Source organism: Camelus bactrianus, chromosome 32, assembly GCF_048773025.1.
Source record: "Camelus bactrianus isolate YW-2024 breed Bactrian camel chromosome 32, ASM4877302v1, whole genome shotgun sequence".
NCBI classification, from domain to species: domain Eukaryota; kingdom Metazoa; phylum Chordata; class Mammalia; order Artiodactyla; family Camelidae; genus Camelus; species Camelus bactrianus.
The window spans coordinates 24,007,330-24,033,460 of record NC_133570.1 but is presented as its reverse complement, the minus strand read 5'-3'; the positions used below and the strand labels follow the sequence as shown (position 1 = coordinate 24,033,460).

At 47.3% G+C, this 26,131-nt stretch overlaps 1 protein-coding gene across 1 annotated transcript in view; it reads right to left on the bottom strand.

Moving 5' to 3' along the window:
- The window catches only part of LOC105064765 (methylglutaconyl-CoA hydratase, mitochondrial-like), a 120,053-nt gene extending 95,039 nt beyond the window's left edge, over positions 1 to 25,014 (bottom strand). The window contains exons 1-2 of the mRNA XM_074355955.1: positions 24,921 to 25,014; positions 15,391 to 15,588 (exon numbers count right to left, since the gene is read on the bottom strand). Coding sequence (XP_074212056.1) covers positions 15,391 to 15,588; positions 24,921 to 25,014 — 292 coding nt within the window. The remainder of the gene's footprint in view (positions 1 to 15,390; positions 15,589 to 24,920) is intronic.
- Positions 25,015 to 26,131: the final 1,117 nt, after the last annotated feature.

Here is a 26,131-nt window from a genome sequence, read left to right as displayed (position 1 = left end):
AGATCTGCAATACTGACTGGTATATATAATACAGACAAACAAGTTTATACTGTATAGCATAGGGAATTATATTCGATATCTTGTAGCGAACAATATGAATATGAATATATGCATATCCACATGTGACTGAGGTTGTACACCAGAAATTGACACAACATTGTAAACTGATTATACTTTTTAAAAACATTTAAAAACAATTAACTAAATTGCCTAAAGAGCCATACATGAGTTATGTTGCCTCTCTGTAATGTGGAGGGAACTTCTGGAATAAGACATTTTTCTGTAATAAATGGGACCCCAGAACAGGAAGCCCATACGGCTCTCCCCTGCCTGGAAGGCCTGGCATTCCGGGGGGCCCACTAGGGACTGCGGGCAATGCAGGACCACAGGAAGGAGAGGATAGGGACTTGGAGGGAAGGGAAGGACACACAGCTGGGAATAAGGCCCAGGAGGACAGCAGGAGTGCTGTAGTGCCTGTACTTTGATTGGAGTCCTGGAGACATCCCCCCTCTTGCCCCCCAGTGCCATCATCCCACTGCCCAGCCCTCCTTCCCCCTCAGTCCTGTATGCGGGGCCAGTCACTGTCCACCTCCCTCCCACCAGCTGCTGCACAAATGACTCCTGGACCTGAAGGAGGAGTTGGGTGTGCAGGCACCCACCAGTCACAGTGCATCTCATTTGGACTCAAGTCCTTGTGAGTATGACGTCAGCCAAGATAACCTGAAGCATGATCAAGGCCCCCAGCTAGGGGTCAGAGATGAAGATGGCCAACCAGAGATTGATTTCAAGGAACTTAAAAGGCGTTAATGAACAGACAGTGGCCTGTTCAGGCCCAAACCCTTTATTCTCTCTCCAGGACATCAGGGTTTCCCTCCATCCTGGGCTGGACAGCCCCTCTCTCCTCCCCAGGGTCAAAGGTGCACTGCTCCAAGCCTAGGACCCAGGGATGCCTCAGATCTCAGAGACACCTCTCCTGCTAGGAAGGCCCCAGGACCAGGGGATGTGTCTGGTGAGGACAAGGAGGAGCCCCCTGCCTGGACTTTATCTTGGCCTCTCAGAGCTCTGCCCCAGAGCCCTTGAGACTTGGCTGCCCTGAAGGTCGGGGGGCTTCCCAGGCCCCTCGCCTCAGAGAATCAGCGTCAGCCCAGCTCCTCCACCAGCTGCCAAGTCTAGGACGCGGGCTGTGTGTGGAGGCCAGGTGTCTGCTGAGAAGCTGCCCCTGCCCAAGCCTGACTTTGCGATCTATGGGAGGCCAGCCTGACTCTGGCGCTGGTTCACCCCTCACAGCCAAAAAAGAAGAGATGTGGCCCATTTGTCGCAGGGAGTAGCAGTAGGAGGAGAAAGAGGCGCTGCAGCCAGCAGGAAACAGTGGGCCAGCCCTCCAGTGCCCAGCACCCTGAGGATTGACAGGGGAGCTTAGCGGCTCCTCCTCATCCAGTGCTGATCTTGGGTGATGCAGGGGGCAGGGAGGGAGGGCAGGTGGGGAGGGTGGGACCATTAGGGGCAGGCTGGAGGGGAGTGGGGAGTTAAAGGGTGGGGGAGGTGGGTCTGGGTGGCTGTGGGTGGGAGCAGCACCGTGGGGGGATGTGTAAAATGTGAATAAAAACAATTTTGTTTGGAAATGTTCTCAGACCACTGTAGTCTTATTCATGTCTGCCTTGCTTCACAGAGAGGGGTCCTGAGAGGGAGGATGAGGAGTTCCCAGGAGCTATGGATCCACAGGTGGCCGACTAGATCTTCCTCCGCATTGACATGGGGTCCTCAGATGCTCCTGGGAGCCCCCAACTCTCACTGTCCCCAGGAATCCCCACATTGTCCTCTTCTCTCAACCCTGATTGGCCACAGACCTGTGGGGCATTCCATCATCATCTGCATCCCTGAACAAACTAGGGATGGAGAGCTGTTTTTGTGTCTTTCGGGCCTCTGGACACTCAATAGTTCTCTAGAATGGAGCCTGGAGACAGCCCTGGTCTTTCGGGAGCTTCTCTCTGCTTCCCTGCAGCGGCCGGATGGCAGGCCAGGGCTTCCTGTCTGGGTGTCCTGACCAGAGAAGAAGAGCCTGGGCCTGAGAGACAGGACTTCTTGACTCTCTGCCCCATTGCAGAGAGAGCCTCCTCTAGTCTCCTGGGATTCCTGCAACCTGGGGAGTGGTGCAGGCAGCTCCCTCTTAATCCCAAGGACACAAGGGGAATGGGCTGAGAGGAAGTTCATGGGGCGCCGGTTAAAGGTGTGTAAAAGGGGAATGAAAGCAGGCACTGCTGTGGGATTTGTGGGATTTCTGTGAGGGAGCATCTTGTCCAGCTGAGGGTTTCTAAGGTGCTGGGGTTTGAGTGCTGATCTGGGCACTGGTTAGTTTGCATGCATGTGTTTAGTCTGTGAAAATTTATCAACCTGTAAGCTTGTAATATGTGCACTGTTCTGCATATATATTACACTTCAGTTAAAGTCGAAAGTTAAAAAATAATAAAACTTTAAAGTATAACATAAAAAGAGAAGCAGAAAAGAGAAATTATCACAAAACTGAGAATAGTGGTCACCTCTAGAAGGGGATTTGGTAAGACATTTCTAAGGAACTGACAATGTTCTATTCTACAACTTGCACAATAATTACATTATTAATTTTTTTTAAAGGTATGTTTTACATTTGTTTAAATATGTCAAAATGAAATTCGAACTGGTAAAAAAAAAACTCCAATAAATGTAAAAACAAGTAAAATAAATACCTAGAAATGTATGTTATCAAGAAGTAATAGAAAATGTAAAATCATGTAACCATTTGTTAAAAAATTTTTGAATCAGTAGTTTAACATGTTCCCATCAAAACTAGACAAACAAAATCCAGGTTCAGACTGCTTTACAAACAAGTTCTACCAAACTTTAAAGGACTCAATCATTCCAATTTTACAGGAAAAGAAACAGTATACAAAAAAAGAAGGAACATCTCCTAATTTTGTAAGGATGGTTAATTTTGATACCAAACCCAGAGGAGAGCCTGAGAAAGAAAACACTAAGGCCCACGTCATTCATGAACACAAGGGGACAACCCCAAGCACCTACGAGCAAACCAAAGCCAGGGGCAGATGACAGCGATGGTCCCTCACAACCATGCTGGGCTTAACCCCAGGAACACAAAACTGATTCAGCATTAGAGAAGCCTTTTAAGGTTATCTGAAATTTGGAACAGATTAAAGAAGAAAAATCACATGAAAATTTCGAGAGAAGCAGTGAAAAAGCATTGCAGAAATTCAACAACCATTCAGGATTTTAAAAAACTCTGAAAAACTAGAAAATAAAAAATGAATAAGAAAAACTACACTAAAACCAAAAAGAATGGACAGCCCTTCTCATTCAATTGAAGCTTTACTTTTAACATCAGCAATGCCCACTCTCACCACTGCTCTTAAGACAGGAAACAAAAAAAAAAGTATAAGTGACTAAAATAAACAAAATTGTCATGATTTTCAGATGATATGCTTGTCCTAAAAGAATTTCTGCAAAATTTATTGGAATAAGACTTTATTACAGAAAAAAAAAAAAACCATGCCCTCCCCTTTCCACTCTCTGTCCTTTTAATCATGTTCTGGTTTTCTTCACAGCACCTACGGGTAGCTGAAGCATCATGTGTGCAGGGCAGTCCGCCTTCCCCGCTGAGAGTAAACTCCTGCAAGCACTGGGGCCGGGTCTGGTCCCCAAGCTGCTCCAGTGCCCGCACAGTGGCCAGTGCATAGGGTATTCATGTTTGTTCAATAAGTTAACCTGCAGTCTCATTACGGTTTAAAATATAATCACTTACCATCCCCTCCCCTCAAAACACCCACACATCACTTGCCCACAGCAACTTTACCCCTATGTACCCAAGAGAAGTGAAAATATATGTCTACCTAAGAACTTAGATGAATGTTCATTGCAGAATCATTCACAACAGACAAGACAAAAACTGGAGACATTCCAAATGTCCATAATCCAGTGAAGCCATCCAATTAATTAGTTTGATGACAAAAAGCAACATAACTACTTGTCCTAGCAATAACATGGGCGAATCTCAAAATATTATAAGAAAACACTAGATAAAAAACTTTTTGGAATGATGAAAATGTTCTAAAACTGTGGTGATGACTGCACAACTGTGTAAATCTGCAGTGAACTAAACATTTAAATTTTATACTATGTTGATATAGTTGTCTTAGAGTAGAAAACAAGGGACAGCCTCCTGTTGCTTGCTGTTTGGTCAATTTTTTAAAAATCAGTATGGTATAAAGAGAGGTATGAGCATTTTAAAGGACCTTGTAACATGAATTAATGAAGTCCAAACTGTAAGATGTGGGGCCCCGAGAGTTAGCAGCTGCTGCAGTCTCAAACTCTCCCCCTAAGCCCGGCCCCTCCAGCCTGCCTTAAAGGCAATTCTCAGAGTCTGCGCTGGACCCCACCACCAGCAACCCCCCAGCACCCAGGCAGGAGGCTCTGGGAGGACCTGGGCTTGGAGACACAAACCCATCAGTGCCAGCACTAAATGCAAAGTACAGCAAAAAAGTCTGAAATTTGTGTAGAAGATTCTGACTGGCTGAAAAAGAAACTTAATTTTCTGGGTTAGGGTGTGCCATCAACTTTTTTATTTCTCAACCACAGCTTTATGTCTTACAACAGACTATGTAATTCTTAAATAGGGGGGACAATCATGTTTCAGCTTCAAAGTCTCAAAATTATTTTATGGGACATATGTAACAAAAAGAAAAGTATCTGCTAACTCCAGGAACTGCTCAGAGGTGGTTTAATCTTCATTTAATAACAATAAAAAAAATAACTTACTTTAAAAATAGGTTTGTGCATGAGCCACCTTTATCAGTTTTCCAAAGGCAGAAAAACAGGCAGTCATTTAAAATTAAATGATTTATGAATAAACTCTGGAAAAAAAAGTATCTTAGACCTGTGTCTGTGGTAAGTGCTATAACAAAGAGAAATAAAAGGAAACTCACTAGAAGGAACCTAAAGCCAAGGCCTAACCAAGCCTTTTTAATCCTCCCTCCAAGCCAGGCATCCACTGACCACGAGCTGCCTGGGGACCTGGTGTTTTGTTCACTGAAGCAGCTGAACGGCTAGTCTGTGTACTAGTACACACAGACAACACTTGCTGAATTAATTAGTAACTGGGAAGCCCAGGTGGAGTTAGCAGCTCTGTCCAGAATGATCTTATATCAGTGTTTTCACACAGTGACACAGTAATCTATTTCCTTATCAGTCTGTCTCCAACAGGCCCTGCAGCATCCCTCAGGGAGGGCGGGAACATGGACCAGGGCCTGGCAGAGAAGATTCTCAGACTGTTAAATCTCACCGGGAGAGGGGGCTGCCCTAACCCACACAACTGTGGGACCCAAGTCTAGCAGTCTCACTTTCATGGACTCTGCTTCGCGCTCCAGGACGATGTCCAAGAGACTGAGGTGACGGAGGACCCTGGCTCCGCCAGGCCCACTCAATTCCAGGGAGTAATGACCAGAGCACTAGCCCGAGGCTAAGGGCTCAGGGCTCACCTACGTGTTTCACCCAATCCCCCCAGCCCTGAGGTGGGTATCGCTACCCTCTCTCTATAGGACAGAAAAACAAGCTCAGGTCACAGGAGTCCAGAGCACAGACTCTTACTTACTCTGCTGTACAGACTCCAGCCACGGATCAGAACATGGGCCTCAGATAATCTGCTCTGAAGTCAGTCAGTGGGTGGTGGGTTCCTGGGTGTTTACTGTTAGGCTGCATGGCTCACATGTTATATATGTATCCAACATTCAATAGATTGTAAAGAATGCCACCCCCACACCGCCAGGGACAGGAAGGCAGAAAAGCCCTAAAAGTGACCCAAAGCCCCTCTCCTGCCTAAACGACTTTGCCCTCCCCTCCTTTCCTCCCCACCAGCACCCAACAGCAGGCCTCGGCCCAGCACAAGAAGAGCAGGGGAAGCAGCACGGAGAACTACCCTAGTTAGTCAGAGGTCAGCAGGAGACAGCTCCTAACCACCCCCACTTCACTGCGCCACCTTAGAGAGGTCCAGCCTTATCACATGACTCCATCTGGGCCTCAGGTGCCGGGACCAGTGGTGGACACTGGCCCAAGCTGGATCAGATTCTCTCCCCAAAGGGTCAGGGTGCTATGGGCAACTAGGGACAGTGCTCTTCTGCCAAGTGCACAGGGATGTGGTAAAAGTGAAGAGAGAAAAAAACAAAAAAACAGCTGTGCAGAGATGCAGGATGCAAGAAGATTTTGTAAATGTAAAGAGGGAGGGGAGTAGCTGCCTTGGTCTAGTTTTTAGTTCCTGGTTACATCCATACCTGAAGCTTTAACTGCTCTTCCTGTCCCTGCAACACCATGCGAAATATCTGGATCTTAATCACAGACTCCCCGATTTCTACAGCCCATTTTCTACAAGTCGTGCCTGAAATGCTTTAGCACCCTTCCCCACCTTTCACCCAGCTAGCTCCACATCATTCTCCAGGTCCCAGCTTAAACAGCACTTCCTCCAGGAAACCCTCCCAGACTACTCTTCAAATCTTTGCCCTACTTTTGATGGGTATGGAAGGCAGCACTCTGCACCTCGTCATATACTGAGTAAACGGGATTACTTTCCTGTTAGGCTGTAAACACCAAAGTGTAAAAACCACTTCAATCCTACCGCTTAGCACATACGTCAGGTACACGCTCAATAACGTTACTAAGTGAATGAAGATCAAGAAACTGGTGGAGAATGTAGGAAGAGTGAGAAGGATAAACACTGATGAACACCCTTCTGATAAAAAAGGAGCTGCTCTGACCCTACCTCTGTCACCCCTTCCAAGTTTCTGGTTCCTCTCTCTTCTATCTCCACAACAGGCCCAAGTTGGTCATGACAATCATCATTTTATACTTTGGTGCTAACACATTCAGGAACCCAGACTGCAGGAAGTACGTTTCCAGGTAACTCGCTCTAATAGAGGAAAGTCTACAGTAGTTCAGGAAAAAAAAAATTTACACATTTTGAGGTCTAGACAAATCTCAGTTCTGCTGCACGTTTACTGGCTGTGAACCCTAGACAAGGCACCTGCGACCTGGTTTCCTTACCTGTAAGGTAAAAAAAAAAAAAAACAAAAAACCTCAAAGATGAGGATGAAATGACCCTGAAACCATAGCACCTAAGGCAAGCTTGCAACTGTTAGCTGGTCTGCACCCCACCCCCAGCTCCTACCAGCCACGGACGGGTTCAGAGCCCAGAGCCTGCCCTAAGACTGCGCATCTAAGAGGGACCTTGGAAAACATCTATCCTGTTGGCTTTCAAAGGTATGGGAGCCCCAAGAAGTGAAAGAGAAAAGAGAAACAAAAAGGAAGAAAAAGCATCTCAGGGTAAGGCGGGTGGGCGGGCACAGCAGGCTGGATGCGGGGTGGAGTACCTTGATATGTTTCTTGGGGAATCGGTTGTGCTCTACTTAGTAGGTACATTACTGCGAGCAAAGTGAGGAATAAACTATATATAGTTCCCGGAAAATTCAACTTGCCTGCTTTCCACAAAAATCTTTTTATTAATGCTTAAGAATTGAGAACATACAAATTAAATTCAGCAGAATGGCATATCAATTACAGTCAATTATCGCCACCACCAGGAGCTCATTATTAGGGATGTTACTAACATCAAAATGAATTTTGTTTGCATTTTACTTGCACTCAAAACTGTTTAGAAACTCTGGATTTCCTGTTGCTCATGTAAGATGGTCTCCTCAAATCTTTGACTCCAAAAACCACACGAGACTTCTTTATTAAAAGTTACATTAACAGTTAAACCAGCACAACTAGGAATCTGGTTTGGAGCGTCTGTACATGATTTATACTACTGCTGGTCCTGCCTTTCAAACAGGTGCTACCAATACCCAGCAAAGTTCCAGGGAGGGATGGGCGGAGTGCTAGAGCCAAGAGAAATAAGCGCCAAGTTCATGGAGGAGATGAATCTCAGAAGGAGGCAGGACCTGCCTAGGGCCCGGCCTTTCTTGGGGACTGGGTGGAGGGAAACACTACTGGCATCTTAACAGGATGCTCCTCTGGTGCAGGGACTGACTGTGCTGCATGCACACTGCACGCGGGTCGTTTGGCACATCCACCTCCACCACATACACACCGAAGGCCAATAACACCTCCAATCAATGTAACAACAAAAAGCAAAACAAAACCCACATACATTTCAAAATGCCTCTGGAGATGGGAAAGAAAAATCACACCCACTGAGTACCCTTAAATAAGCAGAAAGAAGAGAGAACAAGCACAGTGGGGATGAAGTCAAAGAGAGATGAGGGAAACACAAAATCTGATGAGGAACCAGCAGAAAAAAAGGCATCCTTCAATGACCTTCACCTACCAGGTCAAGTCCCAGCTCCTTAGAAAACAAAGTCCTTCAGGACTCAGCCCCGCCCATCCCAGCTGCCTCCCCTCCAGCCTTCTCCCCAAGGCGCCTACCCACACCCTCCCTTCCCAGACAACTCCTGCTTTTCCTGACCAGATGTGCCGCACTCAGACCTCTGTGCCCTGGCATGTGAACTCTCCTCTACCTGGAATGCACGTCTCAAGGCAAACTCCCAGTCATACATCCACACCCAGCGCCAAGGTTTGTGAAGCCAGACACACCAGCCCGGCCTTCTGCCCCCACAGCACTCCCCATGGGCATTCCATGCTTCCGCCCAACTGCACCCCACTGTCTGGAGCAGCAGCTACTGAAGGGCAGGCGCCCCTTGAGTCCTCACAGAGAACTGGTGTTCAATGAATTCTAAGTGAATGACCTTGCATGAAAGGTTTTGTAAAAGGCTAAAAAAGCAAATCACAAAGAAAACAGACAATAGATACTTTCTACTATTGAAAGCATGTATTTTCTAAACTCTGGTCTTTGGTTTAGTATCACTTAGGAACCAGACAGAGATGCTCTACCACTTCCTAGTTGGGTATCTGTGGGTAAATGAAGTAACCTCGCTGTGTCTCAAATTTCCACTTACTGTAAGGAACCAACCCTTGCAGTGTGGATAAAAGGACTAATTAATATCTGCCTAAAAGAAAAAGTAGCAGAAAGCGCTGACTAAACGGCAGTTCTCACTAGCCTGCCGCAATTACAGAAAACTTAACAGGACAGGACACTGTACCATCAGGAACGTGAGCACAATGAAATTTTGGTTACAACTATGTTTTTAGGAGAGCTGAAAGTCAACAAATCCAAACAGCTTGTCCTCCAGCTGTGCTGTGCTCTCTACAGTCCTCAGTACCGATTCCTAGTTAGCACTATGTCCCCAGGCTCCTCTGACAATGTGGACTCTCAGGTCTCTGGTCTCTGACCACACCTCCTCCTCCTCCTCTGTAGCTAGCCCACTCTGGACACCTAAAGTCAGGCATTCCTTCAGGTCAGCTCACACATTTTTTTCTCATCTTGTCCCTTCTCAAGGCTTCAATTAAGATCTCTATGGAGATGACCTGACTTCTCAGTCACATTCAGAAAATGTTTCAAGCTGAATTTATCCAACATACCTACTTTAATTATATCATGAAGTATACAACTTCAGCTTCTCTCTTTCGTATCATTTTTTTTTCCCTTTTCTCCTGAGTCTTACACATCTCATCAATCCTCAGCTTCCTCTTCTTTGCCCACCTCTTAAAACTACTTGCTTGTCAAGGTTTCTTCTTTGCCCTTACTGTTCTGTCTCACTGGTTCTTAAATTCTCTGGGATAATGAATGCTTTGAAAATGTACTGCATAGTATGGATTATTTACTAAAACGATAAACACAAAGAATATGTGCATGCAATTTCACCTAACCAATGATGTCAAATAAGAATCTGTGTTCATTCACATCAGACTACCACTTACACTAATTTTCATCTCCAGATGCTAAATCCCTTTATTTTCAGGATGCCTTCTAGAGATAGCCTAAAGGGCCTCATAAACCAGCATCATGAACTTAACGAGTCCAAACCAGAACTCAGTATTTCTCCTTAACAAACCTCTTCTGCCTACAGTATTCCTTCCACCATTCCCCCAAGCTGGAAGCCTTGGAATTAACCACCTTCCCCATATCACATCACCACGTCCTGTCTCAGAATCTCTCCCAAATCCAAATCCCACCTCTTAAGCCTCTTACCCTGTAAGACCTCATCATCCCTTCCTTCATCCCATACCTGCCATGATGAAAAGTCCACCACTCCTCAAACAAGAGCCCCTTACTGACTCTAGCATCTTCATCTTTCACGCCACTACATAACTTCACCTCTAGAAGGTCACACAGTCTGATTCTTCACCTCAATTTCTCCTCTTATTTCCACAAGTTTATCTAGATTCTCCAAATATCTGAAAACTGATCGTGCGCCTGCCCCTTTTCAAATACTCTGATGCTTCTCCATTGCAAAAATATAAAATGGAACTCTCTTCTGCCTACAGAGTCCTCCACATTTCCCACCTAATCCCTTTTCCAGGATTGGATTCCACAGCTTAGATTGTCACTTGTACCTAATGTCTTTCTATCGAAACCACACCCACTGGGAAAGGCTCAATTCAAACTCCACTCTTTATATCCTCTACGTAATGATTAGGAAAGGACTAAGCACAAAAAAGGGCAAAACTAATGAACATTCAGGAAATTGAAAAAAAAAAAAAAACCTTTTCCTTAAAATATTTACGTCTTTCGAGAAACATTAAGCTTTAAAGATTAACAGCTCCAAAAGTTTCCGTCAGCACAAAATAGCTGCTTCTAATAAAAAAAACAACGCTGTCTCACCCCATTCCACGAACGCTTCTGAGGGATCTGGAGCCAGACAAGGGAGCCTGCATGCGCTCCTGCAAGAACTCCTTCGGGGCTGCATACACACTGAGCACTAAAGCAGCAACTGGAAGAGTCCAGTCACTGTGCTAAAACGTCTGGATGCCTTTATGCTAGTACCGGAGCTCACGCGCGGTAGAAGGGGAAAGAAGTCCAATTAGGCCCAACTCCAAATGACCCCTGAAGAAATCAAGACAGGAATGCCGACTTATCCTTCCTGAAACGCGAACAGTACCACACCAACACCCACTAAGAAACTTCAAGATTGAAACACTCCACGCCAACACTGGTGCCGCTCATGCTGCTTAGAAAGGCTGCGCAGGAGAGCAGCCCTGGCAGCACGGCAGGGGCTGAAGCAAAGCCGGCCGCGGCAAACGCAGGCGAGGGGGACAAACAAGATGGTTTCGGGGCTGTGCACACACGCCGCTGCCGACCGCTTTCCAGACCACGGCCCCGCCGCGAGCATCTTGAAGGACTTCGCGGCTTCACAGTCCGACGTCAAGGGAAGGCCGCGAGGGGAGCGCCCGGGGGTCGGGGCCCTGTTACCGTCCTGCGGGTCCCTGGTGGCCAGGGTCCCGGCCTCCACACCCACCCGCACCGCCGCGCCACTCCCCCACTCCCCACGCCCAGCGAGGGCCGGCCCGGGAAGCGCCCCGAGCAACGCCCCATCGCGAGCAGCCCGGCCCCGCCCGAGACCCCCGGTGCGCGGACGGCGGGGCAGCCCGCTGGGGTCGGGGCCGGGCTCGGGGCCACGGCCGGGGACGGGGCCGGGGGCCGACGCCGCAGCTGCGTCTGCCGAGGCCAGGCGGGGGGCCGCGCGGGCGGGCGCGGCCGGCCGGCGGGGCGGGGACACTCACCACAACACGCAGCTGGAGCCCTCGCCGAAGTAGCAGGTTGCTGGAGTGCCGCCGACGTCGAACACCTGCCCGCGGACCGTCACACGGGGCCGCGCCCACCGCCGCCATGTTGGCTGCCGGGCGGCCTCCGCTCGGCCCACGCCGCGCCTCCCAGAGGGACAGCGCTGCCGCCGTTGCAGCCGCTGCAGCCGCCGCCGCTGAGGGAGCAGGGCCGGCGCCGCTCGGGAGAGCCCCAGAGCCGCCGGCTGCTCCGACCGGCTGCCTCCTGCCTGCCTGCCTGCCTGCCCACCCGCCTACCTGAGGGACTGACCGACGGGTGGGCGGAGGGAGGGGTGCGCGCCCTGGAGGGCGACAGGGGTGGGGGCCAGGGACCGCGCGCGGCCGGATTGGCTCCCATGGCCCGGGGACGGGGCTGCGCGCTCAAGGCGGAGACACCTGTGTAAACTAGCCTTCACCCAAATTTGTCACCTCATAGAAAGGAAACAGTTCTTCCTAACAAATATGACCAACTTCACAAGAACAGCTCGCCCAGCAGGGGCAGCATGGGGAGAGTTGTCTGAATTTCCCACGTCTGGCTAGGAACTGGGATCAAGGCTAAGAGGAGTGGAAGCCTCAGTCACCCTCCTTGGGGGCTGGCAGAGACCCCAAGTTATCAGACCAAGGGAACTGACCCGCTCATAAGGCTGAGATGAGCGAACAATCAGGGACAGGAGCCGAGCAGGGAAGCAGATCACGGCTGTCTCCCAGAACTCCCTTGTTCCCCTCCCAATCTGCCCAGCCCTCCTCGTAGAGTGTCCTGGCCCACCTCTCCAGCCCTTCCTTCCTCCTGACCCTACCTCAGACGTTCTAATCCTTCGTGGACACGCCCTGGCTCTTTCTTACCCCTGCTTCCCCTGTCGCCAGTGCATCTTTCTCCAGGTTCTGGGTTCTGATTCCTTCCCTGGGACCTGGGCAGGGTCAGGACAGCACAGACTCCCTGAGGATGGCCTGTATACCACACCAGCATGCACAGCTGTGGCCACGGGGTTACACAGGTGGCATGGTCCTCTACTTGGCCCTGCAAAGAACTTGAAGAAATGACCTCACGCCAGGGCCCTCTCTCCATCTCCGACACACACACACACACACACACACACACACCCATAGGTCGACCTCACAGGTCCTCCTCCACTGCTCTGCTTCCTCCTGTCCACCTGAGCAGCACCCAACTGCTCCCAGTCCTCCTTGACTCTTCTGTGAAGGAGAGTTTTCTGCACATTTTCACCTTTGCCACCTCCCTGTCCAGCTGAGCCTCCACCAGAGAAATGGACTCAGTTTCCAGGCTCAGACAGAGAAGCTGCCACCCCCCTTGTGGGTGTCACCCCACTGTGTCTATGCCTAGAGCAGCACACGTGGCAGGCACTGGGGAAAATGTGGTGGGTGACAGACAAGAGCCTGGACCCTAATTTCCTTGGTGGGACTTAGACCTGTGACTACTCTGCTGTCAGGAGCTTCAAGGTGAAATGGGCTAACTAACACGTCCTTCTCTCAGGGCCCTCAGCGAAGGATGGGAATCATCACGTACCTACAGGAGTTAGTGGCTATTACCTGCTCCACACATTGCAGTCTTTTAGAATGAAGCTGACCAAAGGCTGGTTCTTTCATGATCCCTTGTGCTACAGAAGAGACCCTCAGAAGTGCAAATTACACACACGAAGGTACGCCACTGGGCCCAGAGTGGCTTCCTTAGAACCAGCTGGGGCATTCAGATCACATCTCATGTAATGCTTTTACTTCTCCTTCCCCTGAATGCAGGCTTCTTTAAGAGCCAGCACTTTTAACAAGAAGGTTTCAACCATACACAAAAACAGAAAAATGCCATAGAAACAGTAGAGCCAACACCTACATATCAGACAATGTTAACATTTTCCCATATTTGCTTCAGCTCATTTTTTAAATAAATACTTTATTAAGACATTCACATAGCATATAATCCCCCCCTCCATTTTAAGTGTATAATTTCATGGCTTTCAGCATAGTTATACATTTTGTCATCATCGTCACAATAAATATTACAACATTTTCATTACCTCCAAAAGAAACCCCCTATCCTTTAGCTATTATGCCCTGTCTCCATGTCCATGCTCCAACAACCACTAATCCTCTTACTGTCTCTGTAGGTTTCCCTATTCTGGAGTTCCACATGAATGCAATCATACAACATGTGGCCATTAAGGTCGGCTTCTTTCACTTAGACTGTTTGTCAGGTCCATTCATTTAGAGTGCTGTGAAGCACTCTGTTCCTGAAAAGGATGAAAATATTCTTTTTTTTTTTAATGAAGTTTAACTAGTCTTTGTACCTAGCTAGCATACTTGGTAAAACATTCCCTCAATGCATTTCTAAAATTATGACCTTGCAAATTCGAACATGTTTCTGAAATAAATTTGCTTCTAAGAGTAGAATACACTAAACTCCCAAAATTATTAATAACACTAATTAAGGAAAACAGAGAGTAAAGAAAAGGGGTCCGGAAACTGAAACAAATTCTCAGTCTGCAACCTCAAGTCTGACTCTAGTTGTGCGACCTAAGGAACTGCCTTCACCTTCAAATACTTTATTTGAGAGAGAGAGAGCACTGCCCTTCCCTCCCTGCAAGGTGGCTGTTCAGGTAACATGAGGTAACAGTACCTAGCACAGTACCTGACACGAAGTGTTCAGAAATAGTTTGCTTCCTTCATTCAACACGAAAGACACACACGTGAAGGTTAAGGTGTAAGGGAGCCTACACTTCCACAAGTCTCCGTCAGCACAAAATATGACAGGTAGTTGGTTCTAATATAAAAACAACACCCACCCACCCCATTCCACGAACGCTTCTGAGGGATCTGGAGCCAGACAAGGGAGCCTGCATGCGCTCCTGCAAGAACTCCTTCGGGGCTGCATACACACTGAGCACTAAAGCAGCAACTGGAAGAGTCCAGTCACTGTGCTAAAACGTCTGGATGCCTTTATGCTAGTACCGGAGCTCACGCGCGGTAGAAGGGGAAAGAAGTCCAATTAGGCCCAACTCCAAATGACCCCTGAAGAAATCAAGACAGGAATGCCGACTTATCCTTCCTGAAACGCGAACAGTACCACACCAACACCCACTAAGAAACTTCAAGATTGAAACACTCCACGCCAACACTGGTGCCGCTCATGCTGCTTAGAAAGGCTGCGCAGGAGAGCAGCCCTGGCAGCACGGCAGGGGCTGAAGCAAAGCCGGCCGCGGCAAACGCAGGCGAGGGGGACAAACAAGATGGTTTCGGGGCTGTGCACACACGCCGCTGCCGACCGCTTTCCAGACCACGGCCCCGCCGCGAGCATCTTGAAGGACTTCGCGGCTTCACAGTCCGACGTCAAGGGAAGGCCGCGAGGGGAGCGCCCGGGGGTCGGGGCCCTGTTACCGTCCTGCGGGTCCCTGGCGGCCAGGGTCCCGGCCTCCACACCCACCCCCACCGCCGTGCCACTCCCCCACTCCCCACGCCCAGCGAGGGCCGGCCAGGGAAGCGCTGGAATCATCGCCCCAGCGCGAGCCTCCCCTCCCCGCCCGAGGCCCACCGGTGCGCAGACGGCAGGGCAGCCCTGCTGGGGTCGTGGCCGGGCTCGGGATTTGGGTCTCGGGTCCCGGGGCCGACGCCACAGCTGCGTCTGCCGAGGCCAGGCGGCGGGCCGCGCGGGCGGGCGCGGGCGGCACGCGGGGCGCGGACACCCACCACACCTCGCCGGGGGATCCCTCGCCGTTGTAGCAGGTTGCTGGAGCGCCGCCGACGTGGAACACCTGCCCGCGGACCATCTCGGGTCCCCGCCGCTGCCGCCGCCGCGTTGGGCACGAAGGTCCGCGGCAGCCGCTCGGTCAGCGCCGCGCCTCCCGGAGGGACTGCGCTGCCGCCGCTGCAGCCGCTGCAGCTGCCCTGAGGGAGAAGGGCCGGCGCCGCTCGGGAGAACCGCAGAGCCGTCTGCTCCTCAGACAGGCTGCCGCGTGACTGCCTGGCAACTGACTTTCGGGTGGGCGGAGAGAGTGCGCCGGGGCGGGGCCTGGATGCGTGCGCGCTGATTGGCTGTCGTGGCTCCGGGGGCGGGCCTGGTGCCCCCTTGGATTTGTTGTCTTTTTGCCTATCAGGATTTTTTTTTTGGAGGGGGGGTAGTGATTTGTTTTATTTTTGCAGTGATCACCTATCAAATTGTTTTACTTTGATATTATAGCCCCAAACTGGAGTACAATTGTCCTAGACAGACAGTGTTCTAAGAACTGCAGTTCTTGACTCCAACCACCTGAAAAAATGAAGTATAAAACTCTGGCTCCAAATGCTTATTCCGGTACTTGTTGATAATGTCGGTGATTTTCTGTTTCCGGCGGACATGTGGTGGACTGTAGGAGTCACTCTCCAGTCCCTTTCTTCTACAAATATTAATTACAGTCTGCCTCACCAGAAAACCGAGTGCTCGCCTACTGACAATCATGCCATCCACACGAGGGATGACCATATTAAATTTTCCAGTGGCTCCTTGAATTTTTATCCGGAATAATCCAGTGTTTAAAGGGTGGATGAAGATGACAGGAACTTCTTTTTCAACAGTAGTAGATGTCAGAGAAGTGCTACTATTTGCAGTAGTTTCCACGCCAGTACTGATTTCTGTCATCAGGTCTGAGGGGAAATTTTTCTATATCATCATAGCATTCCACCCAGACTACAGAAACTCTTGTTTCAGGTCCAAGGGGAGACACAGGGCGACCCTGAGGCAGCCTCTTCATTCTGGAACTGAGCCTCTGTGAGGAATTAAGATTGTCTGTATGATTAGGGAAAAGCTCAAGTGTTAGGGATGGCTGTTTCAGAATTCCTGGCATAAGATCCATATTTGAATCACTGTCTTAGTCTGAGATGTTACTTTCCAATGAATCAGTTAATGACTCCACTGGAGAAGGAACCACAAAAGCTATTTCTGTAAGGGCGTAGGCATAATACAGCACCTTTTTCTGTCCATTGAAAATGCTAGCCCCAACGTCTTCAGAGGAGATCACTTCATCTTGTTCAGATCCTTCACCATCGTCACAACTGTTAATAGACCAACTGGTAGAAACATGGCCAGTCCGACCAGGGTTCTGCCCACATCTACTGACCAGCCAAGGGAGAGCAAAAATTCTAGGAAATGTGGCTGAACATTTCTGGAAGACTCCACATTCTTTAAAATTTCCTGGTTTGTTTTCTGACCTGGCTTCACATAGAAAATAAAAACTGTGTCAAAGGGACGACATGGCAAGAGATCCAGATACCCAATATCATCAAAAAATCCAGGTATCGTAGAATCAAGTGCAATAAGGTGAGGAGGTAGATAACTTTGCAGGTTCCTTCAAAGCTTCCAAGGACAAAAATCCAAAATGTGAAAGGAAAAGACGTGCTGTTTGGAATTCCTGGGCAGGATGTGGGGGCTTACAATCTGTAACTGGATGAGGAAAACTTCTCTTCTGCAATTCCTCCTCACTTAGTTGTTCAAGGTGTATTTCATAAGCAATTTGCTGGGCCATGCCATTCCTTAATTTTTTGTAGTCTTTTTGCCTATTAGGATTAATTCTGCTGTGAACATTTGTATGTAAGTTTTTTTTAAAACCAAAATTGTTCATTGTAATTCTACTTGAACTTCATAGAAGAAAAAAACTAAAACAAAACTGGAGGAATTACCACATTTCAAATAAATATATCTTTGTCGTGGGGAATATTTTTGCATAAAAGATCTCTATAAGGTACAAGAAGAGTTAGTGATAAATAAATAAATTGATAAATAAATAAATAAATAAATAAATAAGATTATGAAATGCATTAAGAGGTTGTGAAATAAATTAAAGACATTATGTGTTTTCTAGACTCTGTGTTTCCAAATTAGTCATTATCTATTGAGTCTGTTTTGAAAGTTTAACATTAACAGATTCTCTCACTGTTCTTCCCAACTCAAATTCTGAATAGTTATATATATTTTAACATTGTTCATGTTTACAATATTTCAAGTCTAGTTGGTGATTATAATTCCTATGGTTTCTAAAAATGTGTTTCAAATATAGAACACAATTTAAAGTTAAAATAATAAAATACTGTACATTGAGAAGTTTCAGTTCCACCCTATGACATCTTAGTTCCCCTACCATTATTAGATAACTACTTCGTTTCTTATAAGATATTTCCAATGTTTCAGATACAAGCAAAAATGAAAATATACTTTATTGCCCACTGTTCTCACAATTATGCATTATATCATAAGGTTCTGCTGTGAACATTTGTATACAGGTTTTTGTGGGGAAATATGTTTTCATTTCTCATAGCTGTATACTGAAATTGTCATGGCTGGGTTTTGATTCTTGAAGTAGCTAGAGGGCAAGGTTTACTTGTTCAATATTGCCTCCCTGCAGGAGGATGGCTGGCCTTCCTCAAGACTTCATGGGCACGGACCACAGCCGAGGATCACAGCTGTCAAACCTGGTAAGTGCTGCCCATTGACTCAGCCATGGGTTGACTGAGCATTACAGCGGTGACCACAGCTTGTGCCAGCCCTGACCAGCAGGAGAGAGGCTGGTGCTTCCCTCATCTGGAGTGCTCATCCTGTGGAGAAGCTGGACCTGGGGCCTGCGTGTCACAGTGCTGGTTCTAGTCCCTGCCCACACTGGGCCTGGGTTCTCTAATCATACCGGATAAAGCATCTGCCTGTTTCTCCAATTCTCAGGGCAGTGGTTTGCCCTGTGACCTCAGTTCTCTGATGGGTCTAGGAAGAGTTGTTTCTTTTCAGTCTGTTCATTTTTTCTTGTTTTGAGGATGGGAGGGATGACTTCCAAGCTCCTCGCACCCTAGACTAGGAACCGGAAGCCTATGAGTTTTGTTAGTTTCTTCTCCCCTCCATAGCTTGTCTGTGGTTGACTTTGGCAATGAGCACCAGCAGCCCATGCCAGTGCACTGTTTGGGAGGGCAGGGAGTCCCTGAAGACAGACCTTTCAAGTCCCTCTCCCCAACAGTGACTTCAGTGGCAGTCCAGGCCCCATTCCCAGGCTCGCTGGCTCCTTCTGTCCTCTCCTTAGTCCTTTCCCTCGACCCCCACCTTAGTCTCTCTGTTCAGTAGTGGGTATCTGGGGTTTGCTCTTGGGACAGGTTAGAGTAAGCCTTCCCCAGGTGATGAGGGGAAGTCAGACAGGGTAACAGGCATCTGGGTACAACAAACAGGAGTGAGAAGGACAAAGACATTCAAGTTCTCTCAAGAGAGATCAAGTTTTGAATTCCTGTTCCACTACTTCCTACCTATGTCACCTCTGAAAAGCTACTTAAAACCTACTAGGCTTCAGTTTATCTTAAAAAAAAAACAAAAACAAAAACTAAACCAGGATAATAATACTAAGCACTAAGTTCAGGCAATGGGGAAACTGACTGGGCTGGAGCTGAAGTTTGGTCAGTGTGTTGTGCAGATGAGATATATAGTGGGATCCCTTGGTTAGAGGTCAGAGCATACAAGATGGGCAGAGAATCACCTAACTTCAGGAACAGGGTATACGAAGGCCAGGCCCCTGGGGCACAGCCAGCCCAGGTCTGCTGTGGTTGGGCGGAGAACAGGAGTTTAGGGCCAGTGGATGGCTACTACTGCGGCTGAACTGCCTGCGCTCCCCTGACCTAGTGGAGAGTGTGGGTGAACCACATGTCATCTCAGTAATTCACTGACATCCAGGGGACTGAGCAACCCAGCCTGAGACGCCTATAACTGAGTTTACCACCAAGGGAGGGAATGTTTGTCTTCCCCCTTCCAGAGACAGCTGAGCTCTTAAGGACCGATGCTGGTGGTGGGCACAGAGCTAGGCGTAGTGGTACCTCAGTGGTAGAGCTCCAACTAGAGAGATGGCCAGAGATAGGACTGCTGGTAATGCCTAGATGGGTGTGGACGCTGGGAAACCACTTTCTTGAGGCCTCCCAAGATTATCTTGGGAAGGGAGTTCCTGTGCACGTTCCTGCTCAAGCCGGTGAGATCCCAGTGTCAATGTGCACGTGAGTCCATTTGTGCCCACCTGCCAGTGAGGGTCCAGGACACCTGGGCAATGCCAGGACTGGAAAGAATCTGCACTGAATTGTTTGAATGTCATCTGCTCCATACTGATATGTGCTAATTGGGGACTTTACCACATTATCATGGTTTCCAAGGGCTGGGATGAGTGCACTGAAGCCTCCTGGGATCCTGTTTTATTGTTTGTGTATATGTATACACACACACATATATATTGAAGGATAGTCAGTTCACAATTTTGTGTCAATTTCTGGTTACAGCACAATGCTTCAGTCATATACAAACATACATATATTTGTTTTCATATTCTTTTTCATCATAAGTTACTGTAATGTATTGGATATAGTTCCCTGTGAGATACAGCATGAACTTGTTGTTTATCTGTTCTATACGTATAAATCTCTAGTTCTCAGTTAATCCCTTCCCACCCCCCTCTCCCATGATAACCACAAGTTTGTCCTCTGTGTCTGAGAGTCTGTTTCTGTTTTGCAAATAAGTTTGTCTTTTTTTTTTTTAAGATTCCACACATAAGTGATATCATAGGTATTTTTCTTTCTCTTTCTGGCTTATTTCACTTAGAATGACATTCTCCAGGTCCATCCCTCTTGCTGCAAATGGCATTATTTTATCATTTTTTATGGTTGAGTAGTATTCCATTGTATAACATACCACTTCTTCTTTATCCAGTCATTTGTCAATGGACATTTAGGTTGTTTCCATGTCTTGACTATTGTAAATAATGCTGCTATTAACATTAGAATGAATGTATCTTTTTGAATTAAGGTTCCCTCTGGATATATGCCCAAAAATGGGATTTCCGGATCATAGGGAAAGTCTATTTTTAGCCTTTTGAGGAATCTCCATACTGTTTTCCATAACAGCTACACCAAATGACTTTCCACCAGCAGTGTAGGAGGGTTCCCTTTTCTCCACAGCCTCTCCAGCATTTATCCTTTGTGTACTCCTGAATAAAAGTCCTTCTGACTAGTGTGAAGTGATATCTCATTGTAGTTTTGATTTGCATTTCTCTAATAATTAATGATGTTGAGCATTTTTTTCATGTGCCTATTGGCTATTTGTATGTTTTCATTGGAGAATTGCTTGTTTAGGTCTTCTGCCCATTTTTGGATTGGGTTGTTTGTTTTTTCTTATTAAGTTGTATGAGCTGTTTATATATTCTGGAAATTAGGCCCTTGTCAGTCTCATGTTTTGCAAATATTTTCTCTCATTCCATATGTTGTCTTTTTGTTTTGCTTATGGTGTCCTTTTCTGTGTGAAAGCTTATAAGTTTAATCAGGTCTCATTTGTTTATTTTTGCTTTTTTTCCTATTGCCTGGGTAGACTGCTTGAGGAGAACATTGCTGAGATTTGTGTCAGAGAATGTTTTGCCTATGTTTTCTTCTAAGAGGCTTATAGTGTCTTGTCTTATGTTTAGCTCTTAAAGCTATTTTGAGTTTATTTTTGTGTATGGTGTGAGGGAGTGTTCTAACATCACTGATGTTCATGCAGCTGTCCAGTTTTCCCAACACCATTTGCTGAAGAGACTGTCTTTACTCCACTGTATGTTTTTGACTCATTTGTCAAAGATTAATTGATCAAAAGTTTGTGGATTTATTTCTGGGCTCTCTCTTCTGTTCCATTGATCTATATGTCTGGCTTTGTACCAATGCCATGCTGTTTTGATTACTGTAGCTCTACAATATTGTCTGAAGACTGGGAGGGTTATTCCTACAGCTTTGTTCTTTTTCTTCAGTATTGCTTTGGCAATTCTGGGTCTTTTGTGATTCTATTTAAATTTTAGGATAATTTTTTGTAGTTCTGTGAAAAGTGTCCTGGGTAATTTAATATGGATGGCATTAAAACTGTAGATTGCTTTGTGTAGTATGGCCATCTTAACAATATTAATTCTTCCAATCTAAGAACATAGGCTATCTTTCCATTTCTTTAAGTCATATTTAATTTCCTTAGTCAGTGTTTTGTACTTCTCCACATATATCTTTCACTTCCTTGGTCAGATTTATTGCTAAGTATTTTATTTTTTTGGATGCAATTTTAAAAGGGATTGTTTCTTTACTTTACTTTCCTTTTCTGATATTTTATTGTTAGTGTAAAAAAGTCACTGATTTTTGTATGTTACTCTTGTATCCTGATACCTTGCTGAATTCTTTCATCAGCTCTAGTAGTTTTGTGTGGACCCTTTAGGGTTTTCTCTATATAGTATCATGTCATCTGCATATAATGACAATTTTACCCATCTCTTCCAATTTGGATCCCTTTCATTTCTTTTTTTTTTTTTCTTTTTTGTCTAATTGCTGTGGCTAGGACTTCAATACTATATTGAATAGAAGTGGTGAGAGTGGGCAGCCTTGTCTTGTTCCAGATGTTAGAAAAGAAGGCTTTCAGCTTTTCACCATTGAGTGTTATGCTGGCTGTAGGTTTGTCATAAATAGCTTTTATTATGTTGAGATATGTTCCCTTTATACCCACTTTGGTGAGAGTTTTTATCCTAAAAGGGTGTTGAATTTTATCAAATGCTTTTTCTTCATCTATTGAGATGATCATGTGGTTTATACACACATGATCAAGTGTGTATAAATACAAATGTTTGCTGTGTATTGATCCTTTGTCCTACAGCCTTGCTGAGCTTCTTTACTAGTTCTTATAGTTTGTACTGTATTCCTTAGGGTTCTCTATATACTGAATCACTTTATCTACAAATAGATATAGTTTCACCTCTTTCTTTCCAGTCTGGATGGCTTTTATTTCCTTCCCTTGTCTGACTGCCCTGGTTAGAATGTCAGGTACAGTATTCATTAGAAATGGAAAGAGCAGACACCCTTGTCTTGTTCCTGATCTTAGGGGGAATCACTAGTCTTTCACCTTTAACTGTGATCTTAGCTGCGGGGTTTTATATATGCTCTTTGTCAGGTCGTGAAGTTCTCTTCTAGTCTTAGTTTGTCGAGTATTATGATAAAAAGTTCCTTGATTTTATCAAATGCCTTTTCTACATCTATTGAGAAGACCATGCAGTTTTTTGCTTTTCATTTTGTTAATATGGCTTATTACACTTATTAACTTTCAGATGTTAACCAAACTTTGTATTCTAGGGATAAAACACACTTGGTCATGGTATCTAGTTGATTATTTTTATAGCTTGCTGGATTGAGTTTGCTAGTATTTCATTGAGAATTTTTGTGTCTATATTCATAAGCAATACTGATTTTCAGCTTTTTTGTGACTGTTTAGCTTTGATATCAGTAATACTGGCCTCATAGAATGAATGAGGAAGTGTTCCCTCCTTTCGTTTTTCCATGGGCATGTTTATGAGATTGATACTCAAGTTCAGTAACTAGTTCAGGTGGAGACATCTGGGCTTGGGATTTTCTTTGTGGGAAAATTTTTTATTACTAACTTGGTCTCCTCACTTGTTTTAGGTCTCTTCAGTGTCTATTTCTCCTCCTGACATTTTCTGTAGTTTGTAGTTGTCCATTTCATCTAAGTTACCTAATTTATTGCCTCTATTTTTCTGCTAAGTCAGCTATTAATTTTATTAGGGTTTCCTATAAGCGATGAGTAATTTTCTTTTGCTGCTTTCAAGATTTTCTCATTGTCTTTGACTTTCATTGCCTTTGGAGTTTATCAGTCTTCCTATAAGTATAGGAAGGTACTCCCATTACACACATTGTTGGTGTTCTTAATAATATCTCAAGGTTGGTGAGGCTCTGTTCATTTTTATTCATTATTTTTTCACTGTTCTTCAGATTATATAAACTCTATTGTCTATCTTCAAATTCAATAATTGTTTTTTTCTGCCAGTTGTAGTCAGTTTACTGTTGAGACCCTATAGTGAAATTTTCACTTCAGTTTTGTACTTTTTAACTTCAGAATTTTTTTTTTTTTTTGAATGGGGGATAATTACATTTGTTTATTTATTTTAATGGAGCTACTGTGAATCGAACCCAGGACCTCAAGCATGCTAGGCATGCACTCTACCACTAAACTATACCCTCACCCACTTAACTTCAGAATTTTTATTTTAGTCTTTAAAAATAATTTCTATCTATTATTATTTTCTGTTTGATGCAACATTCTCATATCTTCTTTTACTTCTTTTTTAAAAAAAATTGTTGAGGTAAAACTCACGTAACATGAAATTAACTATTTTAAAGTGAACAAATCAGTGGAATTCAGCACACTCACAATATTATGCAACTACCACTACTGTCTAGTTCCAGAATATTCCCAAGGGGCTGGGATGCTCCCCGCATCCATAGATAGGCCTTGAGCCAACTCTGCCCTGCCAGCACCTCTCTGCCCCAGGTCTGACAGCTCTGCAGTTGGCTGGTGGCTCTGGAGCCTGCTCTGGGAGGCTGGAGGCTCTCTACAATGGCTCATGGGGCAGAGTCTGCCACAGCACCCTTGATGCCCCCTCCCTCATGGTGGCGTGTGAAGGGCTGTGCTGTGGGTACTGTGGCAGCTGAGAAGAGCAGATGCGTCTGAAGTGGGGGTGGGGCCCACGTGACTGGATGGAATCCAGTGCACAAGGCACCACACCTCCCCCTGGCAATGCCAGTCCCAGCCCTGGCATCTGGACTCCTGTTCCCACAGAAAGGAGGCTTGGATCATGTGTGAAGGTGCTGGATTTGAGCTTTGGGCTCTTGGAGTTGAAGGACTAGACCGTGGGTGGTCATCAATGCAGGACCAAGGCCCTCAGGTCTAGGTCAGAGCTTCTGGCAGCACAGTGGTAGAGGGTCTCCCCAACATCAAGGCTGGTCCCCCCCCCCAAGCCTGGTCACATCCCTGCTGAGGCTTCCTCTGAACACATCTAGGACAGCCTACTGCTTTCAAAGATAATATTTAAAATTAATCAAGTGCCAAAGAGAGTGACAAAATAGAAATAGTGCAGAAAACATAAGGTCAATCTTCGTAGAAGAGGTCCTTTCTCTAAAAATAACTTGCAATTTCAGGAAGCTGAACCTCTATCTTTCCCTCCCGGCTCCCAAGCCACCTTATTTCCATTTCTGGGGCATCTAGACGCACCCAGGTCCAACCTTCCGGTCGCTTAAACAGGGGTCTCACTCAGCCCGGGCTGGGTTTGCACCCACCCACTTAGAGGGAATCCTCCCCCCAGAGATACCAGGAGAGCCTCCCTCATCAGAGGGTGGTGGTCCGCTCCCTGCAGGCCCACAGTCCCACAGCCCCTTTGCACACTGACCTGCCATCTTCATGATGACAGGCCACACCACAGTCACTGCAGACAAAGAAGCCTCAAAACCACAATCCGGACCATTTCCCAGTGCAGCGCTCATGGGTACAGCCACCAGGGGACACACACACGGTCAGTGGCATCACAGGCTCCTCCCTTGGGTACAGCCACGCTGTGTCACAAGGCGCAGGCACAGCTCTCGGCCTGTGCCTGGAACAGCAGCTGCACTGGCCATCACGTTTTCTCTCTCCAGGGAACGTGTCACAGGCACTGAGTCAGCCTCCACGCAAGTGCTCATCCACCCGGCTGCCCGGGTGCCCCTCCCACCGCCTTCCTGTCCCCAGCGTCCTGCCCAGCGGGGTGACCGCAGCCCCCTGTCCCAGAGGAGCGGGCGCTGTGCGAGGCCCGCTGCTCCCGCCGCGCGGAGCTCGGGGACCCCGGCTCCTGGGGCGCCGTGTGCGACGGCTCCTGGGACCTGGCGGGAGCCGCGGTCGTGTGCCGCCAGCTGGGCTGCGGCTGGGCCCTCGGCGCCCTGGAGGGGGCTGCCTCCGGGCCGGGCCTGGGGCCCATGCGGCTGGACGAGGTGGGGTGCTGGGGCGGCTGCCCGGCGGAGCCGTGGGGCCGCGGGCGGGCGCTGCGGAGGCGAGTGGGCGAGGCGGGGAGGGGACGCGGGCGGAGGCCAGGGAGCCACTGAGGGGCTCCTGGTGGGCGGGAGCGGGCTACGGAGGAGGGTCTGTAATGGGGGCCAGGACCCTTCCTGCTGTCCGGTGCCCATGCCCCCAGGTGGCTGTGAGGTGCGCTGGGAGCTCGGGGCTGGCCCCAGACGGTGGGGCTCACAGCTCACCAGGCCCTTGCTCCCGCGGCCTGGCCTGGCCCCCGAGGTGTAGAGGACATGGGGGCTGTTTGATATTCTATGTGTGTGTGCACATGAGCCTGGGACTTGCGTGGTTGTGTGGGTGTGAGCACCCACTGTGCGCACTGTATGCATGTGTAAACTGTGTTTGGGTGCTGGATTCTCTCGCTGCCAGCCCAGTGAGCAGGTTGATCCATGATATGTGGGGTGGGATGCATGCACACGTCCCCCTCATACTCTGGGCATAAAGGCGGGCACACAGGAAGCTTGGGGAGTGGGGTTCCCCTGGGCTCAGGGTTGAGGGCTTTGCAGGTCTGAGAGCTGGCTGGTGGGCTCCTGGTGTCAGGCTGGGCCAGCTCAGGACTGG